This window comes from Megalops cyprinoides, chromosome 16 (genome assembly GCF_013368585.1).
Source record: "Megalops cyprinoides isolate fMegCyp1 chromosome 16, fMegCyp1.pri, whole genome shotgun sequence".
NCBI lineage: Eukaryota > Metazoa > Chordata > Actinopteri > Elopiformes > Megalopidae > Megalops > Megalops cyprinoides.
This window is the reverse complement of record NC_050598.1, coordinates 25,812,547-25,831,551: the sequence shown is the minus strand read 5'-3', so window position 1 is coordinate 25,831,551 and position 19,005 is coordinate 25,812,547. Positions and strand designations below refer to the sequence as shown.

Sequence of the window (19,005 nt, the reverse complement as noted above, 5' to 3'; positions counted from 1 at the left end):
CTGCACCTGCCCCTGAACTCCCCGCTGCCCGGCAGCGAGCTGACGAAGGAGCCCTTCCGCTGGGACCAGCGCCTCTTCGCCCTGGTGCTGCGTCTCCCGGGCGCCGCTGCCCCGGACAGCGAGCAGCTGGGCAGCGTGCCCACCGATGAGTCGGCCATCACCCAGATGTGTGAGGTCACCGGAGGTACGGCGCGGGCCGCGGCCGGGAGGAAACTGTCCTCTTCTGTTCTCCAGCTCGAAGCGGCCCTATCCCCACCACATGCGGTCGCTCAGGCTCATAACCACGGCAGATACCCGTAGCCCATAACCCTGACCCCGAACTCAGCACATATCCCCAACTGACACCCCCCTGTGTTTTAACCCCAGCTGATATCCCTGGTCCATAACCCCGACCCCGAACTCAGCACATATCCCCAACTGACACCCCCCCGAGCTTGGTCCAAAACGGGTGGCAGCGTAGCATAGTGGTAAGGAGCAGGGCTTGTAACCAAAAGGTTGCTGGTTCAGTTTCTCCCTGCGGCACTGTTGCTGTACCCTTGGGCAAGGTACTTAACCCAGAACTGCCTCAGTCAGTATCCAGCTGTAAAAATGGACAACATGTAAACTCGCTCTGGATCAGAGCATCTGCTAAATGACAATAATGTAATGTAATGTGAGGTAATAACCCCAAATCAAAACCCCAGTTCATTAATCATGGTCCATAAACCAAGTTCACACCCAGGCAGTAACCACGGTCCCCGACCATAGCCCATGACCTCAGCCCCTAAACCCAGTCTGTTACCTCAGTTCACATCCTCAGCCTTTAAACCCTTGCTCATAACTTCTGGCCATAACCACAGCCCGTAACCTCGTTGCTCAACATGAGCTCATCCCGTGGGTGAGTCATGGGCCTGTAGCTGCACTCTGATGTGGCCAGCAGGAGAGAAAGCACTGCCTGTTTTTACAGTGAACTGTTTTCAGTCTTTGATTCTGAAGTCTGACCCCGCCTCTCTTAATCGACTAGACATCGACCTCTACTTCCATGAAGAAAATGAAGTTTAAAAATTAAAGTTTGAAAGAGTTGGAAATACTTTTGATCAGAACTGCTTTTGATCAGATACATCAGGACCCAAACCCTTCACGTGTAGGATCACAGAGAGCGTCTGCTACACATTTTGTCCTGGCAACACCCCTCTCTAAATACGCAGTAGTTTTGTCTGTGCCTCTCGATACTGGTCACGTACGCGCTCTGTATCCGCAGTTATCCCTCAACACCTGTCTCCCCTCCCTCTCTCGCTCCCGCCAGGCCGGTCCTACTGTGTGCGGACCCAGAGGATGCTCAACCAGTGTCTGGAGTCTCTGGTCCAGAAGGTTCTGAGCGGCGTCGTCATAAACTTTGAGAAAACGGGGCCGGACCCTCCTGTGCTAGGCGAAGGTATGCACCAACTGGGCGTGCCCAGTAACCGCATGCTTTCAGCACAGCGCTGATGGCGTAACTCGTGCATGTTTCTCTCAGCCTGTTTACTGTATGTTTTTTGCTGGAGTCAGCTGTTGGCTTGAGGGACTTCTGGCTTTGTGAATGAAAGATGAGTCTCTGCTAGCCGCTGCTCTGCTCCAGGCCTATCGATCCACTCGGTGTTTTGTGTTTTGGTTCTGCAGACGGTCCGGTTGACCCGGCTCGGCCCGTGTCCTCCTTCAGCCCGCAGCCTTGGCACAGCTGCCACAAGCTCATCTACGTGCGACCGAACCCCAAGACGGGGGTGCCTGTGGGACACTGGCCCATCCCAGAATCCTTCTGGCCAGACCAGAACTCTCCCACTCTGGTAGGTTTTTACCCCTGGCTTCCAGATCGAAGATCGATCCCTTTTCTGTCTCTGATCCTTGATTTCTGAAATTGGGGGAAAACTCTGAAGGTAGTGTTTGGAAAGTATTCCGTGTCTGCTCTGGCCAGGAGAGTGAAATACAGCCTGGACTGACCTGGACCATCAAATCCCATTACTGCCGCCAACACATTTGTATTTTTATGAAATAAAATGAAACTTGTGCATGGAAATAATTGTTGGTGGACACTAGCCATGTTAAAACATCCACCAGTAGAAGGTTTACATGAAATGAATGACGTTAAAAAAAAACGTTGACAAATCTCAGGATTTTGTACACAAAAATCTTTTGTGACAAAAAGCACTCAGAAGCTCAGAATTAAGCTACTGGTCTCCTTTCAGAGCCCTTTTTACTGAGCAACTGAGGAGACACAAGTCTATTTAAGCAGTGATTAGTTCCCCTGGTCTTGGCAGGTGTGTATACATGCATAATTTCTCTTATAATGTCCTTTCTGTTGTTCAAAACGTGTCACTGGCTGCATATTCCCCTGCATTTCCCACTGGGCTCTTTGGCACTGCAGCACGCCCCACCCCCCTCCTTTGCTATTCTCTGTGCCGTGCGATTCGCAGTGGAGACACCTCCACAAACCCGGTGGAGAGCCTCAGACGTCTCTCCCCCCGCTGGTGGCCTTCGGAGGGCCCGGGGCGATCGCAGCAACGCCGCTGTTTCCGCCCCCGCGCTCTCCGCTTCGGCTCGCCGCCCACCAGCGGAGGGGACGACTCTCCAGCACTGTCGCTCGGTTCGACTGACGGTGTGACGTGTTCACGCTCCTTCCCTCTTTCCTTCCTTCCCCACGTGTTTCTCCACTGAATGGCAGAACAGCGGCATGTCATCTTGCATATCCACAAATCTACCCATAAACTCCATACTAAGGGGACTCGGTTCCTGGCTACCAGTGCCACAGCGGGGACATCTCTCTTGAACGTCAGAAACTCGCTAACCTTGCCTTTTGATCTGGAAGAAATCCCATCGTTTCTTTCCAGAGGGTGTAAAACCTCTCCAAGGCACATCCCTGTTACAGCCAGCGGACACGGTCGTGCTGCTAGAGGTCACTGTATTCGGAAGACACATCCTGCAGAATCACCTTGAGAAGCCAGTGCGGCTTGCTGGAGTTTGAGCGAATGCAGTTAACTGCTCTCAGAACAGCGCCCCTCATTTGTTACAAGTCCCCAGTCAGTTTTCCCTGCTAAAAGGCCTGGTGAATGATGCAGTGACAAATAATCAGAGAGCGGTTTTATCGCTGCCGGACAGAAAGCCAGTGCCTCTCTCTCTGCCTGTTACAGAGGGAGCTCCAGCAGTAACACGCAAGTTTACTCTCGTCAGATCCAAGCCTATTCCCCAGCGGTGCAGGTTTAGAGCATTCCTAAACACAAGCTGTCTTCCTCGAAAATGTCACCATCATGATATCCAAGAAGAAGCGCTAGCTTAACAGTGCCGCTTGCATCGGCTGATTCTTCCAAGAGAGTCCAAACATTTGTTTGGCGGCTTTCAGATAGCAAAGCAGGGAAGAGAGAGAGAGTCGTTATCAAATTAGGTGTTGTGGTTGAGTCTGAAAGTGCAGCTTGCTCTACATGGTTCACAAGAAGTTGTTTTTTTTAACTTGCAGAACATTATTCTATACAGACTATACATCAAAAAGTTTATTTTGCTAAAAAAAAGTTTATTTTGCTAGTTAACTAACCCTGCATTTCTTATTAGAGGATAAAGGAATTTTCTGTAGTGCACTTTCTGACGTAATGGTCACAGTGGTTTTTGATGCCTGGTAGGATGTTTTTTGTTTTTTCAGCACTGTCTTTTCTTGCTACTCTGTCAGGAGTCAAGGTCAGGGTGAAGTCATTTCGTACACTAACCTTAAATAGGTATGACTGGCCTGTGTCCTGACAGTAGGGAGGTGCATTGTTGTCACCTGCCTGCCTTAATTTCCCAGCCAGTCATAAATGCAAGTGAAGGTGTGGTTCACTGAGCCGGAAAGGTATTGTGTATTTTTGGCTGGGAATTTGTGAGGTGGGCTGCGTACCTGCTGTAATTCACCCAGACTGTGCTCATGCACTGCCCTGCTGGGGATTGTTTCTGCAGCACAGCAAGAGGAACATGCTGCTTACACTGTGTGTGTCATCGCACAAATTGGCGGCAGCGATGCCCGTCCTGAAACAAGTGGCACATTATTTACTGTCACTCTCCCTCCCCCTCTCCTTCCTTCTCTGTCTCCCTATCTCTCTCCTTCTCTCCCTCTCTCCTTTCTTCCCTCCCCTTTTCTCTCCTTCATACTTTTCATTGCTCTCTCTTTCTCTTCTCCCTCTTTCTTTTCTTCTCTCCCTCTCTCCCTCTCCCTCTTTCTCTCTCTCTCTCTCTCTCTCCCTCTTTCTCTCTCTGTCTCTCTCTCTCCCTCCCTCTGTCTCTCTCCCAGCCCCCACGCTCAGCACACCCAGTGGTACGCTTCTCCTGTGTGGACTGTGAGCCCATGGTGATTGACAAGCTGCCCTTTGATAAGTACGAGCTGGAGCCCTCCCCGCTCACGCAGTACATCCTGGAGAGGAAGTCCCCACACATGTGCTGGCAGGTAGGAGGCCGCGGCCGTCCCCTCTCACACCCTCTCTGCCGCACGTCACAGGATCTCGCCTGACACAAAACAAGGACAACTGTTCTTCCTTAATTTTTTACATATGGCTTGACACCACGTCCAGATTCTTTCACTGTCCTCAAGATTCATACTGAGGACAGCAAAAGGTAATGACACCCAGAGATGTAATGTCAGTTAACGAACGACATTACAGTGACTCAGCCTGTCAGTGACCTGTATGGCCTCCCAGGGATCTAATGCTAATCAAGCAAGGACACAGTGACATACATTTTAGAGAGATGAGAGATAAATTAAGCAGTACAGACTGGAAGAACCTTGTTCTGAAAAATGTCCTGAACGTATAGCATACAGACGTTCAACCACCAACTGTTAACAGTCTCCACAGTGATTTAGTAAATATTTATGACAGAGTTTAAGAAGGAGGAAGTAACCACATAACACACAAGAGAGACAGAGTGATAAGCTAGCCTATGTTAATACCCGCCTCTGGATTCAAAATGAAATGAGTAACCAAATGGTAGTTTGAAAAGCAAATTTCCCAGGATACGAAAAGTCCTGAACCCTTTTTTAGATACTGCAGCGAAAGGAGGGAAGCGAGAGAGGATGTCTAGGACATTAAATTTAGGGAGGAGGTCTGCTTTATAGCAGAAAAGACATTGCTGATAACACCCGCTTACTTCACAGAGATCCTCACCAGCAATGAGGCTATAGGCCCGCTACTCAGGAAGTATTACAAAGAGATTGAAAAAATGGATGGTGAAGTATTGGGGGAAAAAGGACAAAAACGTGGCAGGCCCTGCTGGAATATGTCCAAGCGTTCATAAAGAACGTGGTGAGGTGATTATGTAAACTATTAAGTCTTCATTTAGTGCATAAAAACTGGCGAAATCCCAGAAGGGTGAAAACAAGGCCCCAAGTGTAGTACCAGTATATAAAAAGGGAATCACTGATTTGGGGTATTATAGGCCAGTTTGTTTAATGTGAATTTTGTGTACAATACAAGAATCTTTAGTTGTGGGTAAGTTATATGAGGATTTACTCTTGGAGAAAAGCTCCATTATAGATAATCATTTGCCAGTAGTTTGCTAATAGAGGCTATGCTAAACACATCTCATGGATTTTTTTTAGATGAAGCTGCTGAGATTTTTGACTCAAATCAATCTTATGTTTATTACATTCGGATTTATTGAATGCCTTTGATGCAGTACCAATGAAGAGACTGGTTATTAGAATTAAATCTATAGGAATTAGAAGGGTTTTCTCCCCTTGGGAAACCAGCTTCAGCATAGAATACAGAAGTCAATATTAAGAGGGATCACATCTGAACAGTATGTCATAGGAAGGATATCATCCCCTAAGTCCCCTAAGGATCTGTGCTGGGGCCTCTGCTTTTTTCCTCTGTGTGCATACAAATGATCTTCATAAAGACTTCAACAACAAAATAATTAAACCTGGAATTGACTAAAATACTACAGGAATTTTTTAGTAAAAGACATGAGTAGCCAAAACTAAGTAACTAGAACTAAGTTCTAACTAAATTCTAGGTCCTAGAATATGTTACGGGTTGCGAGAGATCTAAAGGACCTTTAAGACCACGTGCAGGTGTAAGACCCATTACAGGCAAATGATGGGCTATGATTGACTGAATAGCCCATTTCTGTCATTTCATTGCCTCATGCTCTTACGACAGTCCAATCATCTAATTTGACTTGACTAATGACACCCCAGTGACCTAATGTCAAATACTCTTCTTATAATGAATTATTAATTTACCAAAGCATATATTATTCGGATGCCGCTTGTAATTATGTTATATTATTCATGTTCTGTTTTGTCCTGCAAGGCCTCACCAGGGATTTGAACGTGCAGCTTCCTGGTTTTAGGCACAGTGGAAAACTAGTCATCTTAATTTAGTCAGCCGCCATCCAATGAACTAGCCTCAGTGTGCTGACAGCCTGTGGTCGGCACAAAGTCATCAGAGTTAAGCTGTAGGCCTACTTGTGCTCTTGCAAGGAAGTCCATCGGGAAAGTTCCAGCTGTGATCCTGTGCATTCACTGAGAGGTTCTCAAAGGGATGGTGCCGAGCTACGTGGTCCCACACGAGCGCCTGAAGTCCCTTTGCCTCAGCCTGCCATAGTCTGACGGGACACATGCTATAGTCGGATATTTCCCCCGTCTCCCAGGTGTTTGTGAACAGCAGTGGGAAGCACAGTGACCTGGGCCAGCCCTTCGGCTACCTGAAGGCCAGCACCACTCTCACCTGCGTTAACCTGTTTGTCATGCCTTACAACTACCCGGTCCTGCTGCCGCTCCTAGGTACGTGAACCCTTTGATGTCATTTGAATTTGCTCATTTCCTTTGCATATATGCTGCTTAAAAGGTAGTTGTGTGGTTAGGGGAGAGCTGAAGGATACTCTTATAAAAGAAATCAAGGTCACCAAGGTGGACTGGATCAGTACAGACCCTGTTTGTCCGATGACCTTAATTATCACCCCCAGCTAATCTTTTCGATCAGGAACCAACGCAGTAACTCGCTTGGCCATGGTGCTTGCTGCATTCTCACCTTGCGTTCTGTCTCTCTGCAGACGACCTGTTTAAAGTGCACAAGTTGAAGCCAAACCTCAAGTGGCGGCAGGCCTTTGAGATCTACCTGAAGACGATGCCTCCCTACTTCCTCCTGGTAAGTCTGCAGCCCTGCATCACTGAAGAGATGTGCTGTAAAACTGAGCGACTGCGATATAAACTAAACAATAAGAAAATAAAAATAATGATTTATTGTAGAAGTTATAGACTGAATATAATGTTGGGGCACTTATGACACATGAATGTTCAGACCTTTCATCAAACCAAAGGAGGTAATAACTATACTGAGGCGGTCCGTTTGCAGTGAATGAGTAATATCTTTATATACAGACCACATTATAACATTTATATTTTACATCTACCGGAAGGTTTTACTTGACAAAGTTTTGGTGTTGAAAAAGGTCCAGCATGTGCTGTGGGGTCTATGTACCTGCATGTGTGTCTGCCGGCACCTGCACACCAGCTTTGCGTTTGCCGGTGTTTTTTGTGAATGTTCTGTGTCTCTCTGTCCACATATGGTAAGTGCTGACACACACACAGTGTGTTGACATGTTTCCTACATATGCCTGTTTCTGTGCTTCCACGCAGCCTCTGAAGAAGGCCCTGAGGATGATGGGAGCGCCCAATCTCATTTCTGACAACATGGACTGTGGCCTCAGCTACAGCGTCATCTCCTACCTGAAGAAGCTTAGCCAACAGGTGCTGTCTCCTCTCTCTCTCTGCGCAAAGACCTGGGCTTTAGAATGGCGTTCCCACTGCCCGCTCATGGGCATGGTGGCCTATCACTATTAGAAGCTTTTGCAAACCTGTCTTTAAACCACTGCGCTAACCCTCCCCAAACAGCAGAAGCCAGCTAATTGATTCAATTAAGGCAGCGATTAGCTGAATCAGGTGCTTGAGCGCCATGCTGGAATGAAAGCTGGCAGACTCCACAGGCCTCTGTTACAGCCGTTAAGTGGCACTGAAGTCATCAGTATACACACCGTGAGCGGTGAAGTGTAAACCACTCAGACGCCAACTTCAAAAAAAATACGATCCGCAGCTCGCATAACACGCCTCCCTGTCTCCAGGCGAAGATGGAATCGGACCGGCTGATCGTGTCGGTGGGGAAGAAGCCCCCCCAGGAGACGGGCATCAAGGTGAAGAACCACTCGAGCGCCCTGTCGCTGGCCCACCGCCGCGACTTCAAACAGCTGCTGCAGGGTATCGCCGGGGAGACGCCGCTCCGCCTCGCCGACATCAACTTCAAAGAGTTCGCCGGATTCCAGATCGCGCTGCTCAATAAGGTACCGCACGTGCCGCCACCGGGGGAAAACAACCTAAAGGGCCCTTTTCAGCGGAAGAACATGGGGGATTACGCTCTAACGCTGACGGTCCTCAAGGTATTTTCCTGTAAGATGTAATAAAAGTCAAGTATTCCGCTGTTATTGAAAAGTCGATATTGCCAAAGGTAAATTCCTGCTTTCCATCTTTGTCTCTAACTCACTAGCCTGATGTCATGCAGCCTCATGTCTACCAGTTTCATTATGCTCACATTGGTCGTGTTAAGTGGGTAACGCTAAGCAAAGTTTGAATTGCTTAACACTCTTCTCCAACCGAGCAAGTTTAAGAATGATGACCCCCTAGACATCAGTATCTTTCAGTTCCTGTGGCTTTCAGGAAAAGACAACCAACTCTTTTTAAATGCGCTGATCCCTCTTGCAGCTGAACCTGCGCTATATCAGAAGCCAGTCTGTGAGCCTGAGATTAGCTAACATTATTGATGGAGATTACTGCTATTGACAGTTTGATTTGGCAAACTCCCACTTTTGGGTTGCTCACTCTAATCATTGATTTGAAGCGCTCAGCAGCAATAAGAGTGAAACTGAACAGACCGTTAAATGCATTTAATGCTTTGAGCCGCTCACCTGCCTGAATATTTCAATACTGTGGCTATAAAACTAATCCTTGAAAATCTTACATAGCTGAAAAGGTCTGTAAAATATGAGTCTGATTTGGAGCTGGAGCCCTGTGGATTATGGGTAGGTCTTTCAGAGCTGGATCAGATTTTCTGATCTCTCTCTCTCCCTTTCACTCAGGACTTGAAGCCCCAGGCCTATAGGAATGCCTACGACATTCCGCGGCGGAACCTTCTGGATCAGCTGACCCGTATGCGCTCCAACCTTCTGCGCACGACACAGAAGCTCATTCGTGGGCAGGACGAAGGTAACCACTCACAGACAGACAACATATCTCTGGGTCTTATGTTGATGCTGAAAACCAAACCACAGCCCCCAATGCCTTCGCACATTGGTGACAGTAGCCTGAACCGTTACATGGGCGATTAACGCCAGAGCTGGTAGGAATGCAGCCTGCTTGAAATAGTCTTGTTTCTTGGCGAGGGTTCATATTTATTGGTTATTATTTTTGCCAGCACAATTTTGAGGTGTAAAAAATAAATGGGGTGCTAAATGGAGTCAGTGATGAACTGGGTCCTGCCTTTAGTTTGTCCAGATCTGGGTCTGAGTTTCTCTCTAACACAGAGGCCTCTGTTTCACAGACTACCTGCACAGCATCCCTGTGGCCCAGATGGGGAACTACCAGGAGTACCTGAAAATGATGCCGTCGCCCCTGCGGGAGATCGACCCGGACCAGCCCAAACGCCTGCACACGTTCGGGAACCCCTTCAAGCAGGACAAGAAGGTACCCGCACGCACCGTTCACACATACTCAGCGTTCTTCACCCAAGAGATTAAAAAGAAGAAGACCAGTCCACTAAACCATTAAGATACAGTGAGAGACTGTGAATTATTGAAAGAATTGAAAGCATATTTGTTAATTATCTGTCTCTCTCTCTCTCTCTCCACTTACCCTCTTCTCATGCTCAGGGAATGATGATCGATGAAGCGGATGAATTCGTCACAGGCCCCCAGAATAAGAAAAGAGGGGGCGCGGGGGACCCTAACTCGGGGGCCACGCTAAAGAGGAGGAGGAGCATGTCCCCGCTGCTGCGGCGGCCGCAGACGCCACCGATCATCACCAACCACGTTGTGGGGAAGGGCCCTGCGGGGCCCCAGGGCCAACACGGCCTCATCAAGCCCATCCCTCTGCACAAAGGTAGGGCTGACAGAGCACCAGGGCCTGCAGTAACACTCAGGGAAGAGGGCTCGGTCTCTGGGGTGCTTTCTCTGCAGAGGCAGATGGTGGAGTCTGAGCAGGGAGGCAACGGCTGCCTGATAATGAGGCTAAATATGTTAACTAATGTGCACAAAGTACTGCATCATTGCGTGAATCATCTCTAACGGCACCTTAACGTATGGCCAGTATTTAATGTAATACAAAGGAAACATAAGCATGTCCTGTTTTCCTCAGTTGCAGGACAGAAAGACGTATAGTAAAAATAACCAAATGTCCACACACTCTCAGTACCTGAAAGTAATTCTAACAAACCGACTGGATTTGTTTGTACTTTTGTTGATTTTTTCAGTTGTCGGACAACGTGCTGAATGATCTCTTCTTTCTTTTGTGTGTTTTTGGTGGCGCCTCCCTCAGGAATGGAGGGGAACAACATGCTGGGGACGGAGAGCAACGGGGAACGGACACAGGGTGGGGAGTCGGCCGATGGCTGGCCCGGGGGGGTGGATGGGGTTGGGGGATCCCCTGTGGGTCTCTGCATGGAGGACAGGGCTGGAATGGGGGGAGGCGAAGGCACGGAGGACAGGATGGGGCTGGAGGACAGACTCGGAGAGGACGGCCTCGACGTGAGGCCTTCAGACCGCCCGGGAAACTGTGAGGAGCTGAGTCCTCCCGGCCAGCAGGGGGTGCTGGACGAGACAGGGGGAGACTTGGCTGTGCCTGGGACAGTCATCATGCTCCCTCTGGAGGGCAGCAACGCAGAACTGCGGACACGGGTCATCAAGGAGGTTCGAAAGCCTGGCCGCAGTGAGTATCTGAGGAGAAGTAGCTTGTCTAGACTTAGGAGTGAAAAATCACTGGCTGGAAACCCATGTACTAGTATGAATACAATGTTCATCTGTTGGGCCCTTGAGAGAGATCTACAAAATAACTGCAAACTGTTTTATAATTAGATTATTTAGAGTAATAAAATCTCATCCAGTCAGATTGTAAAATAAAGTGTTAGATTGTTCTTGAATGAGGATATTCATTTCTCAGCTTGAACAGAAATAAGCTGGAACGTGCTATGGCATAACGGTGCAGTAGAGTACCCGTGCAACAGCAGCACAACGTTAGCAGACTGGTGCATACATGCAAAAAGAAGCAAAAAAAAAAAGCATTTCTCTCAGTTCTCTATGATGTCATGTGGCTGTCCTCTCCCCTAACTGGTGGCCCCCTGCTTGGCTGGCCTTTTGAATCTCCTCCTCGTGCCTGTCCCCAGATTACGCGGCAATATTCCGGCTATTGGAAGAAGCGAAGGGTCCAGTGGAAGTGCAGAAGTACATCATCCATCACGCCATCAAAGAGGCTGCCAGGTAGGAAGGCTGCCCGGCTGCGTCCAGACCCACACCGTGCGGTACAATGGGAACACAGAACCAATCACTGTGTGATCATGCCGAAAGCGAGTGATTTTCAGTGTGAATAGGAGTATAATAATGGAAGGGACCAGAAAAGGACATTATTCATGGCTGGGTATGAACTACATTTTAATACCACTGTGCCACAGCATGTTTATAGAAAAGATAAATTCTATCTTGTAGATGTCTTCAAAATCAGCCACATCTCACGTTCTTTCAACTGATTTTCTGTTGTTTCTTATGTATCCAGGGCAACTTACAGTGTCTGCATCATTGTGCTCTGGACTTTGTCTGTAAGTGATGGGTTATTGTCAGAGCAGTTAATTATATAGGTATGCAGACCAGGATTCAGCACATCCCTTATACAGTAAACCCCTGCAGTGATAAGCCCAGCAACCTCACTGCACTGTAGCCATAGGCCGAAGTGCACTAACTGCACTGTAGCTGTAAGCTGAAGTGCACTAACTGCACTGTAGCTGTAAGCTGAAGTGCCCTTATGGCATTGGATCCATGTGCCCGAACAGCACAGCAGTCAGAAACCCTTTCTTTACCTGCAGTGCAGACAGAAGCCTAGTGCACACACTACGCCACCTCCCTCTCATCTCTCGCTCCCCCTCTCCCCCTCTCCCCCTCTGTGCGTCTCAGGTTTAAGAAGCGGGTTCTGATCCAGCAGCTGGAGATGGCCCTGGAGGAGATGGAGGAGAAGCAGCTGCTGCCCGCCCGCCTCAACAACGTGCACGGCAGATAGTGCAGGAGCAGCGCTGAGGGAGAGACCCGGGGCTGTGCCGGCGGGAGGGAGGCCGGAAGAGCCGGCGCAGGAAAACAGGAGCAGGGGGACGGAGAGGGAGAGGGAGAGGGAGGGAGGTGGGGGAGAGGGTTAGACAGGTGGCCCTGTTCCCAGCAGCTCCGCGCGGAGGCCGGCTGCAGCCCGGGCGCTCAGATTCCCCTCCCAGCTCTCACAGGGGAGGGCCGATTCGGCAGGAGGGAAGCTCACGGGGGTGTCGGAGGGAGGTTCACGGGGACGTCGGGGTGCATTTATGAGCGGCGACCTTTCTCGTGTAGACAAGCCCCGAGTTCCTGACCACCCGCCTTCCCAATGTCTGTGCACACTCCCTCTGAAGCAGGCCCTCCCCACAGAAGCTGGCACCCTCCAGGAGGACAGCAAGGGTTCGGTATGCAAGGCGGCGATGTCTTCAGGGCACATCTGCGAGCCGGGGAGGGTGCATCGATCTGCTTCTGGCGAATAGGTCAGTGATTTCGAGCAAGGAGGGAGACAGCGTTAGAGATGTTAAGCACCTAAGAGGTACCTGCATAGGCTCGACTGTACTCAAGACCAGAGGTATCTGAGCTTGGGCGGCTTGGTCCACACAGTTCAGAGGAATAGGACCTGTTAAAGTGCACAGGCTCTGTAGAGCTCAGCTTGGCCTCCCCTTCTGTTAAGGTTATAGAGGAAAAGAGGTCAGTCTGTTGGTAGATAGGAGGACGATCATAGACACACACTGACAGTAGGCCTGTGGCACACGCGAGGAATCTTATCTACCTCAACTCTTCAACGCGGTTGTTTCCGGGGGGGGTTTTCGTTCTGTGTTTTTATTGACAACCGTTCTGTTTCCTACGGGAGTTAAATGTGAGGTCATGTCTGAACTGCTGGACAATAAGCGTGACAAGACGTTGCCCTCAACCACCCCTCTTCTGTACAATTCTCCAGACGTGCATAAAAGCAATAGTGTCACACACCATTTTATAGGCGTTGTTTTTGTTTCCTCCCCATGTGTCGGAGGTTAGACATTGTTCAAGGATATGTACAGCCATTCTGTCTGCTGAGACACTGCTAGCTGCTAGGGTCCAACCCCCTTGTCTGTGTCTCTGTGTCACTCCTGCAGCTTGAAGTACCACCCACACCCCCCAAATTAGCTCAAAGCGGGGTCATTCAAAATCTGTGCACCCCTTCCATTGATCACCTGTTCCCGATTGGACGACTGAGAACTCTCACGCTGCATCACAACACCACAGACACAAACTAGCCGTCTCCTCTTTCTTTGGTTTATTTTTAAAACGAAAGCTGTATACTACTTTTTAATGTTCATACATGGAAAAATAGAGATTATTTTTGGACAGTATTCTTACCAGAGCATAAAAATGCAAATATTTTAAAAGAAAAAAAAAGTTGTATAAAGAACATTTTGTAAAACTGTTATATATAAAATGGAGCATTTTATGATTTTTTTTTAAATAAACAAAAATTGAACAAAGCTTGATGGTACACGTTTGTCTGCTATCCCTAGTCCTCTACTGCCGTGCCTCCAAGGTATTTACACGGTGACCCAAAATTACAATTCAGCTGCAAGATGATTTATTTTTCATTTTCGGTCCACAATAATGGGAAGCCATGAATAGCAACACATTCCTTGTGATACGGGTTAACGACTTACAGGTGCGTCAGATGAGGCGTGTAACCCGTTCTGGGTTACAGGTCTGCAGAAGCTGCAGACACATGGGCTGGCAAGGAGAGCTGCGTTTGATCCCAACCATAGTCAGCAGGGATCGGAAGGTGAGGGCGCGTGCATGTCGAGTCAGAGTGGCATAAACCGATCAAATCACAGCACTCCCTTCAGCATAACAGTTCCTTCACATCAGCTAGTCTTTGTTAGTCCATAATAGCACTCCCTGTTTTAGAGCTCATGAGGCCTCACTGTCCTCACCCATCAGGGCTCCAGCTCTGAACCAGACCTCTGGCACCGCAGTCTTAACAGCATGACTAATGGAGTAATGTTAATCCTCTAACTAATCCTGACGGAGTTACATTACATGCATCCAGACAGACTTCCAGCATAAGAAGAACAACTTCCAGAGCAAGATTTACTAGTACTGTTGAAATACTAGCAACCGTCAAATAGTACTAGTAGTAATAAGACTACCAGTGATAACCTTAACTACTCTGATGGACTAAAAACATTCCTATACTGGTCGTACTATTTTAGCATTACTATGCTGTACTCCATTACTAACAGTACTCCAGAAGAGGGAGTCTAAAAGAGAAGCTCTGATGATGGGATTGTAGGATTTGGGTGTTGCTGATACCCTTGAACATGTACGACCTCAGTTGCTTCATCTTGTATCTTTAGACAAGTGGTACACTGGTTTTTATTTTGTGAGCGCAATGAACTGCTCAGGAAATAGTGCATGGACCTAAAAGGAAAGAAATCTCTAGATTATGATCACATTTTAAGGATGTGGTTTACAAACACTTGGAAACACAGGAAGGATTATTTTTAAGTCAAAAAATAAAATCTCAAAAACATAATTTATTTAGTTACAAATCTGTTACATTTTACACAAGAAAAAAAAATCTCTCCCAAAAGAAACGATAGCAGAGGCTCAGCATCTTTGTATTCACAGCATAATTAGCATTGTCACATTTCCGTTACCAAGTTCCTCGTCTCCTTCAGTGGTTCACTTTTCATGCTATTTCAATTACCAGAACAGAAGCGCATGTGAGCACAACAGCTCCATTTCATTCCAGGAAATTGCTTCATAAATACCAGCTCTGAAAACAAAAAAAATGGGTTCCTTAGTTCAAACACAGCAGAAATGGACAGTTCAGTCATCAACTGCTGCACAGACTGAAATATTCAGAGGCCTAAGAGGTAGCTGGAAAACCTAGGAAAGGTATTTGGTTGGACTTAACAGTTTAAGGGCAATGTTGTCATGTGTTAGACTTTGGGAAATTTTTCATGTCCAGCATCAACCTTTATTACTGGTTAGATATGGCGTGCCCCTGTCACTTTCCCATGTTTACTTTTTCCAGAAAAAAATTAACAATAGCACAGATTAAATGATGACTGTAAGGAAAACTCTGGATGTTTTTGAAGGATAGCCCTAGTTTTGTGGTCAGCCTGTAGATGCATGCAGTCCCTTACTGGATGCTAATAAATGCTGTTTGAATGAAGACTGGGCGGTTAACTGCGATCCTAAGGATTCCCAGTAAATCACATTTATTTACAAGTGAACCACTTTTAAAAGCAACAAAGTTGGCACCGTCCAAAGACCTAACAACTGTTGTTACCGCTGTGATGGAGGTGGATGCTAAATGAATATGGCATATACATGAATACAGAAAAAAAATTCAGGACCAGAAATGGAAGGAGATGTTTTCTTCTCACAAGTTTTTTTTTCTGCCCTTCCAACCAATGACAGTATCTGTTTACATAAAAAGGGAGAAAAGTGGGGAGGGAAAAACACCCCGGGGGGCCAGTCTCAGTAGCGTGAGGGTTCCAGCTTGCGTAACCGGAGGGGGTTGGGGGGCAGGGCCTGTGGGCTGGGCCCAGACAAGGGCTCCTCGTCAGGGGAGCGGAAGAGCACCCTGCCCCGGTGGTTGAACAGGTAGAAGGAAGGACGATTCCTCAATGTGTCAAATGTCCTGGGAAAAGACAACAGCAGGAAGTCAGGGATTACTGTGTCAGGGATGACTGTCAGGGGTTGTCGACAATGTGGCATGGTAGTTAAGATATGTGGGTATAGGAGTGTGAGATATTTAGTGCCTGGAAACAGTTTTCTTGAAGTGTAGCAATAATAAATGAGATGTGAGATACTAAAGCATGTATTCAGACTTCCATTTGTGCTAATAGTTTAAACATGATTGGACACAGACGACCACCATATCCAGATGGAGAGGACAAGATGGTGCACAGAAGCTTACTTGTTCTTGAGCTCTGAAGAGGCGTCCATGTCTTTGAACTCGCCTGCGATGTGGACTATGCCATAACAGGTCACTACGAATGCTAGCAAAGTCTGTAGCACTATCTGCAAAAGCACAACAAGAGAACACAGCTCTTAAAGCAAAATAATTTCTCCATGTGTTGTCAGTTTACAGTGCGTTTTCTTTACGGAACTGAGAGAAAAACACTTGGAATGGCCCAGCTTCCAAGCTGTTGAACTGCGCTGGCCACTTTAAAACAACAAATGTGGTTATCACAGGAAAAATAAAGGTACTCACGTCAATCGGTAGCGTTTCATTCTCTTTCTCTGTGAGTCGCATGTAAGATCGATCTGAAAAAAGGAAAGAGTCAAGTTATAAACTGTGCTTTAGGCTGAAGAAGTCTTCTGTCAGTGAACTGTTCCTTCATCAAAGACAGATGGAAATAGCACTGCCAGTGCATAGTACTTTCAACCAATACAGGTTTTACTAGAAGCAAATCAGAGTACTAAATGTACTGAATTAGAGTACATGCGAATTCCAGTCTGTACACTTGCCTACTTCTAGTATAACCTGGAATGGCGCCAACTGCTGTGCTCTGGGAGTTCCGTTTCCATCCCTGACCTGACAAACACTGGCCAGTATTAATAACTGATACTCACTTTTTCAACCATCAGAATGCAAAACAGCTACGACTGTGATTTTAACCCCATTTTTTAAGAACCTTGTATAAAATAACTATAAATATTTTACTCTCCAGGTTGAAAGGAAATGCAAATCTGTTTGCAGACTGAGCCTGTGACCTGGCTGATTTAAATAGTTGACCTTATCAGACACAGACTATTCAAATGCTATAAAGAAGATCATAATAGTACTACAACTCACATTTGCATAACATATTTGCAAATAGCTATATAGCTGCAAAACAATTTCCACTGTGGTTTTCCCAACCAATCTGTATGTTCAGTACTTCACATTATCATTGCATGTTGGTAAGAGCAGCAGTCAACTCGATTCGCTTGGTCTGCTATATTTTTCAGAAATGTTTTCATCATCCTCCAAGTAAACTGAAATGTATTAAATAGATGACAAAAAAACATGAGGAGTTTTAATAACAGACTCGGAGCAAGCAGGCAACACACTGCAAAATGTAAAGCACTTAAGCTTTTCCATTAGCACTAAACTATGCCTGATCGTGATTTCTTTAAAATGGTTTCTTGAAGGCCAAACTGCTACAAGTTCTTAACGGTTTAGCTTATTACATGCTTTATTTATTTAGCAGCAGGCATCTGTCATGTCACACCATTGTTTCAGCAGCTCTTTCATTTTTACAGAGACTTGGGATGACCAGTTTCAATCCTCTAAGCTCCACCCTTACTTTCAGTTAGCAAATGAACATATGAAATTGCCAACCCCTGCTTTAGCTGACCATACATGTCCTTTAGAGAAACTGAAAGGTGATTTCTGGCTTAAAACTAATGATAGCATATCCGTTCGCATTTTGGGTCACAAACCCACTGCAGGGCATAGCAAGTGCAGCTGCTTGGCATGCGTTTTAATCTCCTAACTGTCAACAGTGCCTCAGCCAATACCAGTCTCCACCATAAACCTCAGAGGAAGGAAGACAAGTTCTAATCTACAAAGCTAAGGCTTGGTGTTTTTTTGCCACTAACTGAAAGGAAAGACGGTAAAATGATCCAGATTTTGAATTCGCAGCATACGCAAAACAGCACTGATTGTAAGAAAATAAGGTGAGGGGTCCCAAATGAATCTGCTTTTATCTCCCACATAAGTGGGTAAATGGGACGAAAATAATCCTATCACCATGTCATTCATAAACCAAGTCATCAGTCACGAGTCATCATTTATTTGGGGATTAGCCCTATCCATATGATGACTTCTAATTAGAATTACGATTAATTGCGTCATATTTGCGTTTCATCACAACACTGCCATTGTTCGTGTTTCCCCATCACATTTCGTGTAAATATTTTCACCAATAACTGGTAATTCTATCCTATAACAAACATGATCTAGCTAACAAACCAATTAGCAATGTCAGAGCATTTAGCAAGCTACACGTCTTAGTTTACTGACGAGAACTGTCAACGACAAGGACACTCTACATAAATGACATTACAATGACAACGAAGAAACTGCAGCAAATGGTACTGATGCCGCAAGACTAGCAGCGGCAAATGCAAGCTACTTGGTTAATGCTGCCAAACCATTGTGGGAAGGGATTCCCTATATCCACGCCGCTCGTCAAAACATTAAGCTGCTCCTGCATACAGCAAGCCAACAATCTGCACGGAGACAAACATAAAGCACTCATTTTAACTTGCCAGCCAACATTACGCGACGTATTATTTAACCAAATCATTTCTTTAGCTATCTGAGTCAATGAGGTACAATATAGGACAGGCCGCAGTGCCGCTGAATGGATGGTCACTGCTAGCTTGCTAGCTAGCTAGCTAGCTAACGTTACAGTAAACACAGTTCGTAGGTCACGCGTACATTTTCTTAACCTCTTATTATACTTACGCTGTGCCGCTGAGAAAGCTGCATGGGCCAAGGCAAAGAGACCGATGCCTACTAAACCCTTCCAAATGGAAGAAGCCATCTTCAACCAAGCGGCTAGCAAGTCCGCTCCGGTGCGAAAAGCTTAGCTCGTTACACTGGCGCGACAGAATGTCGTCACTGTAGTGAATCATAATGACCGGCGCACTTTGATTACGTTAACCCGTTACAATCCAAACATACATACCAGCGCA

The 19,005-nt window shown here is 46.8% G+C and overlaps 2 protein-coding genes across 2 annotated transcripts in view; one reads left to right on the top strand and one right to left on the bottom strand.

Moving 5' to 3' along the window:
• The window catches only part of LOC118791376 (integrator complex subunit 6), a 21,851-nt gene extending 8,191 nt beyond the window's left edge, over positions 1-13,660 (top strand). Inside the window, exons 5-18 of the mRNA XM_036548722.1 lie at positions 1-184; positions 1,286-1,414; positions 1,639-1,802; positions 4,268-4,420; positions 6,625-6,757; positions 7,027-7,121; positions 7,613-7,723; positions 8,095-8,310; positions 9,103-9,229; positions 9,564-9,706; positions 9,892-10,120; positions 10,556-10,945; positions 11,400-11,493; positions 12,181-13,660. Of these exons, the coding sequence (XP_036404615.1) occupies positions 1-184; positions 1,286-1,414; positions 1,639-1,802; positions 4,268-4,420; positions 6,625-6,757; positions 7,027-7,121; positions 7,613-7,723; positions 8,095-8,310; positions 9,103-9,229; positions 9,564-9,706; positions 9,892-10,120; positions 10,556-10,945; positions 11,400-11,493; positions 12,181-12,283 (2,271 nt within the window). The 3' untranslated portion in view covers positions 12,284-13,660. The remainder of the gene's footprint in view (positions 185-1,285; positions 1,415-1,638; positions 1,803-4,267; positions 4,421-6,624; positions 6,758-7,026; positions 7,122-7,612; positions 7,724-8,094; positions 8,311-9,102; positions 9,230-9,563; positions 9,707-9,891; positions 10,121-10,555; positions 10,946-11,399; positions 11,494-12,180) is intronic.
• Positions 13,661-14,930: 1,270 nt separating this feature from the next.
• LOC118791479 (membrane magnesium transporter 1-like) lies at positions 14,931-18,914 on the bottom strand. The gene is made up of 4 exons (XM_036548848.1): positions 18,776-18,914; positions 16,532-16,584; positions 16,235-16,338; positions 14,931-15,955 (listed from the first exon to the last, which is right to left on the bottom strand). The coding sequence occupies exons 1-4, from the start codon at positions 18,852-18,854 to the stop codon at positions 15,793-15,795; spliced, it is 399 nt and encodes a 132-aa protein (XP_036404741.1). The 5' UTR covers positions 18,855-18,914; the 3' UTR covers positions 14,931-15,792.
• Positions 18,915-19,005: the final 91 nt, after the last annotated feature.

Excerpts from the sequence above, each read along its gene's own strand:
- LOC118791479 (XM_036548848.1), bottom strand. The coding sequence starts at position 18,854 with ATGGCTTCTTCCATTTGGAAGGGTTTAGTAGGCATCGGTCTCTTTGCC. Across the intron at positions 16,339-16,531 it reads ATGAAACGCTACCGATTGAC|ATAGTGCTACAGACTTTGCT; the intron begins GTGAGTACCTTT and ends GTGCTTTTGCAG. Across the intron at positions 15,956-16,234 it reads TCTTCAGAGCTCAAGAACAA|GACATTTGACACATTGAGGA; the intron begins GTAAGCTTCTGT and ends GTCTTTTCCCAG.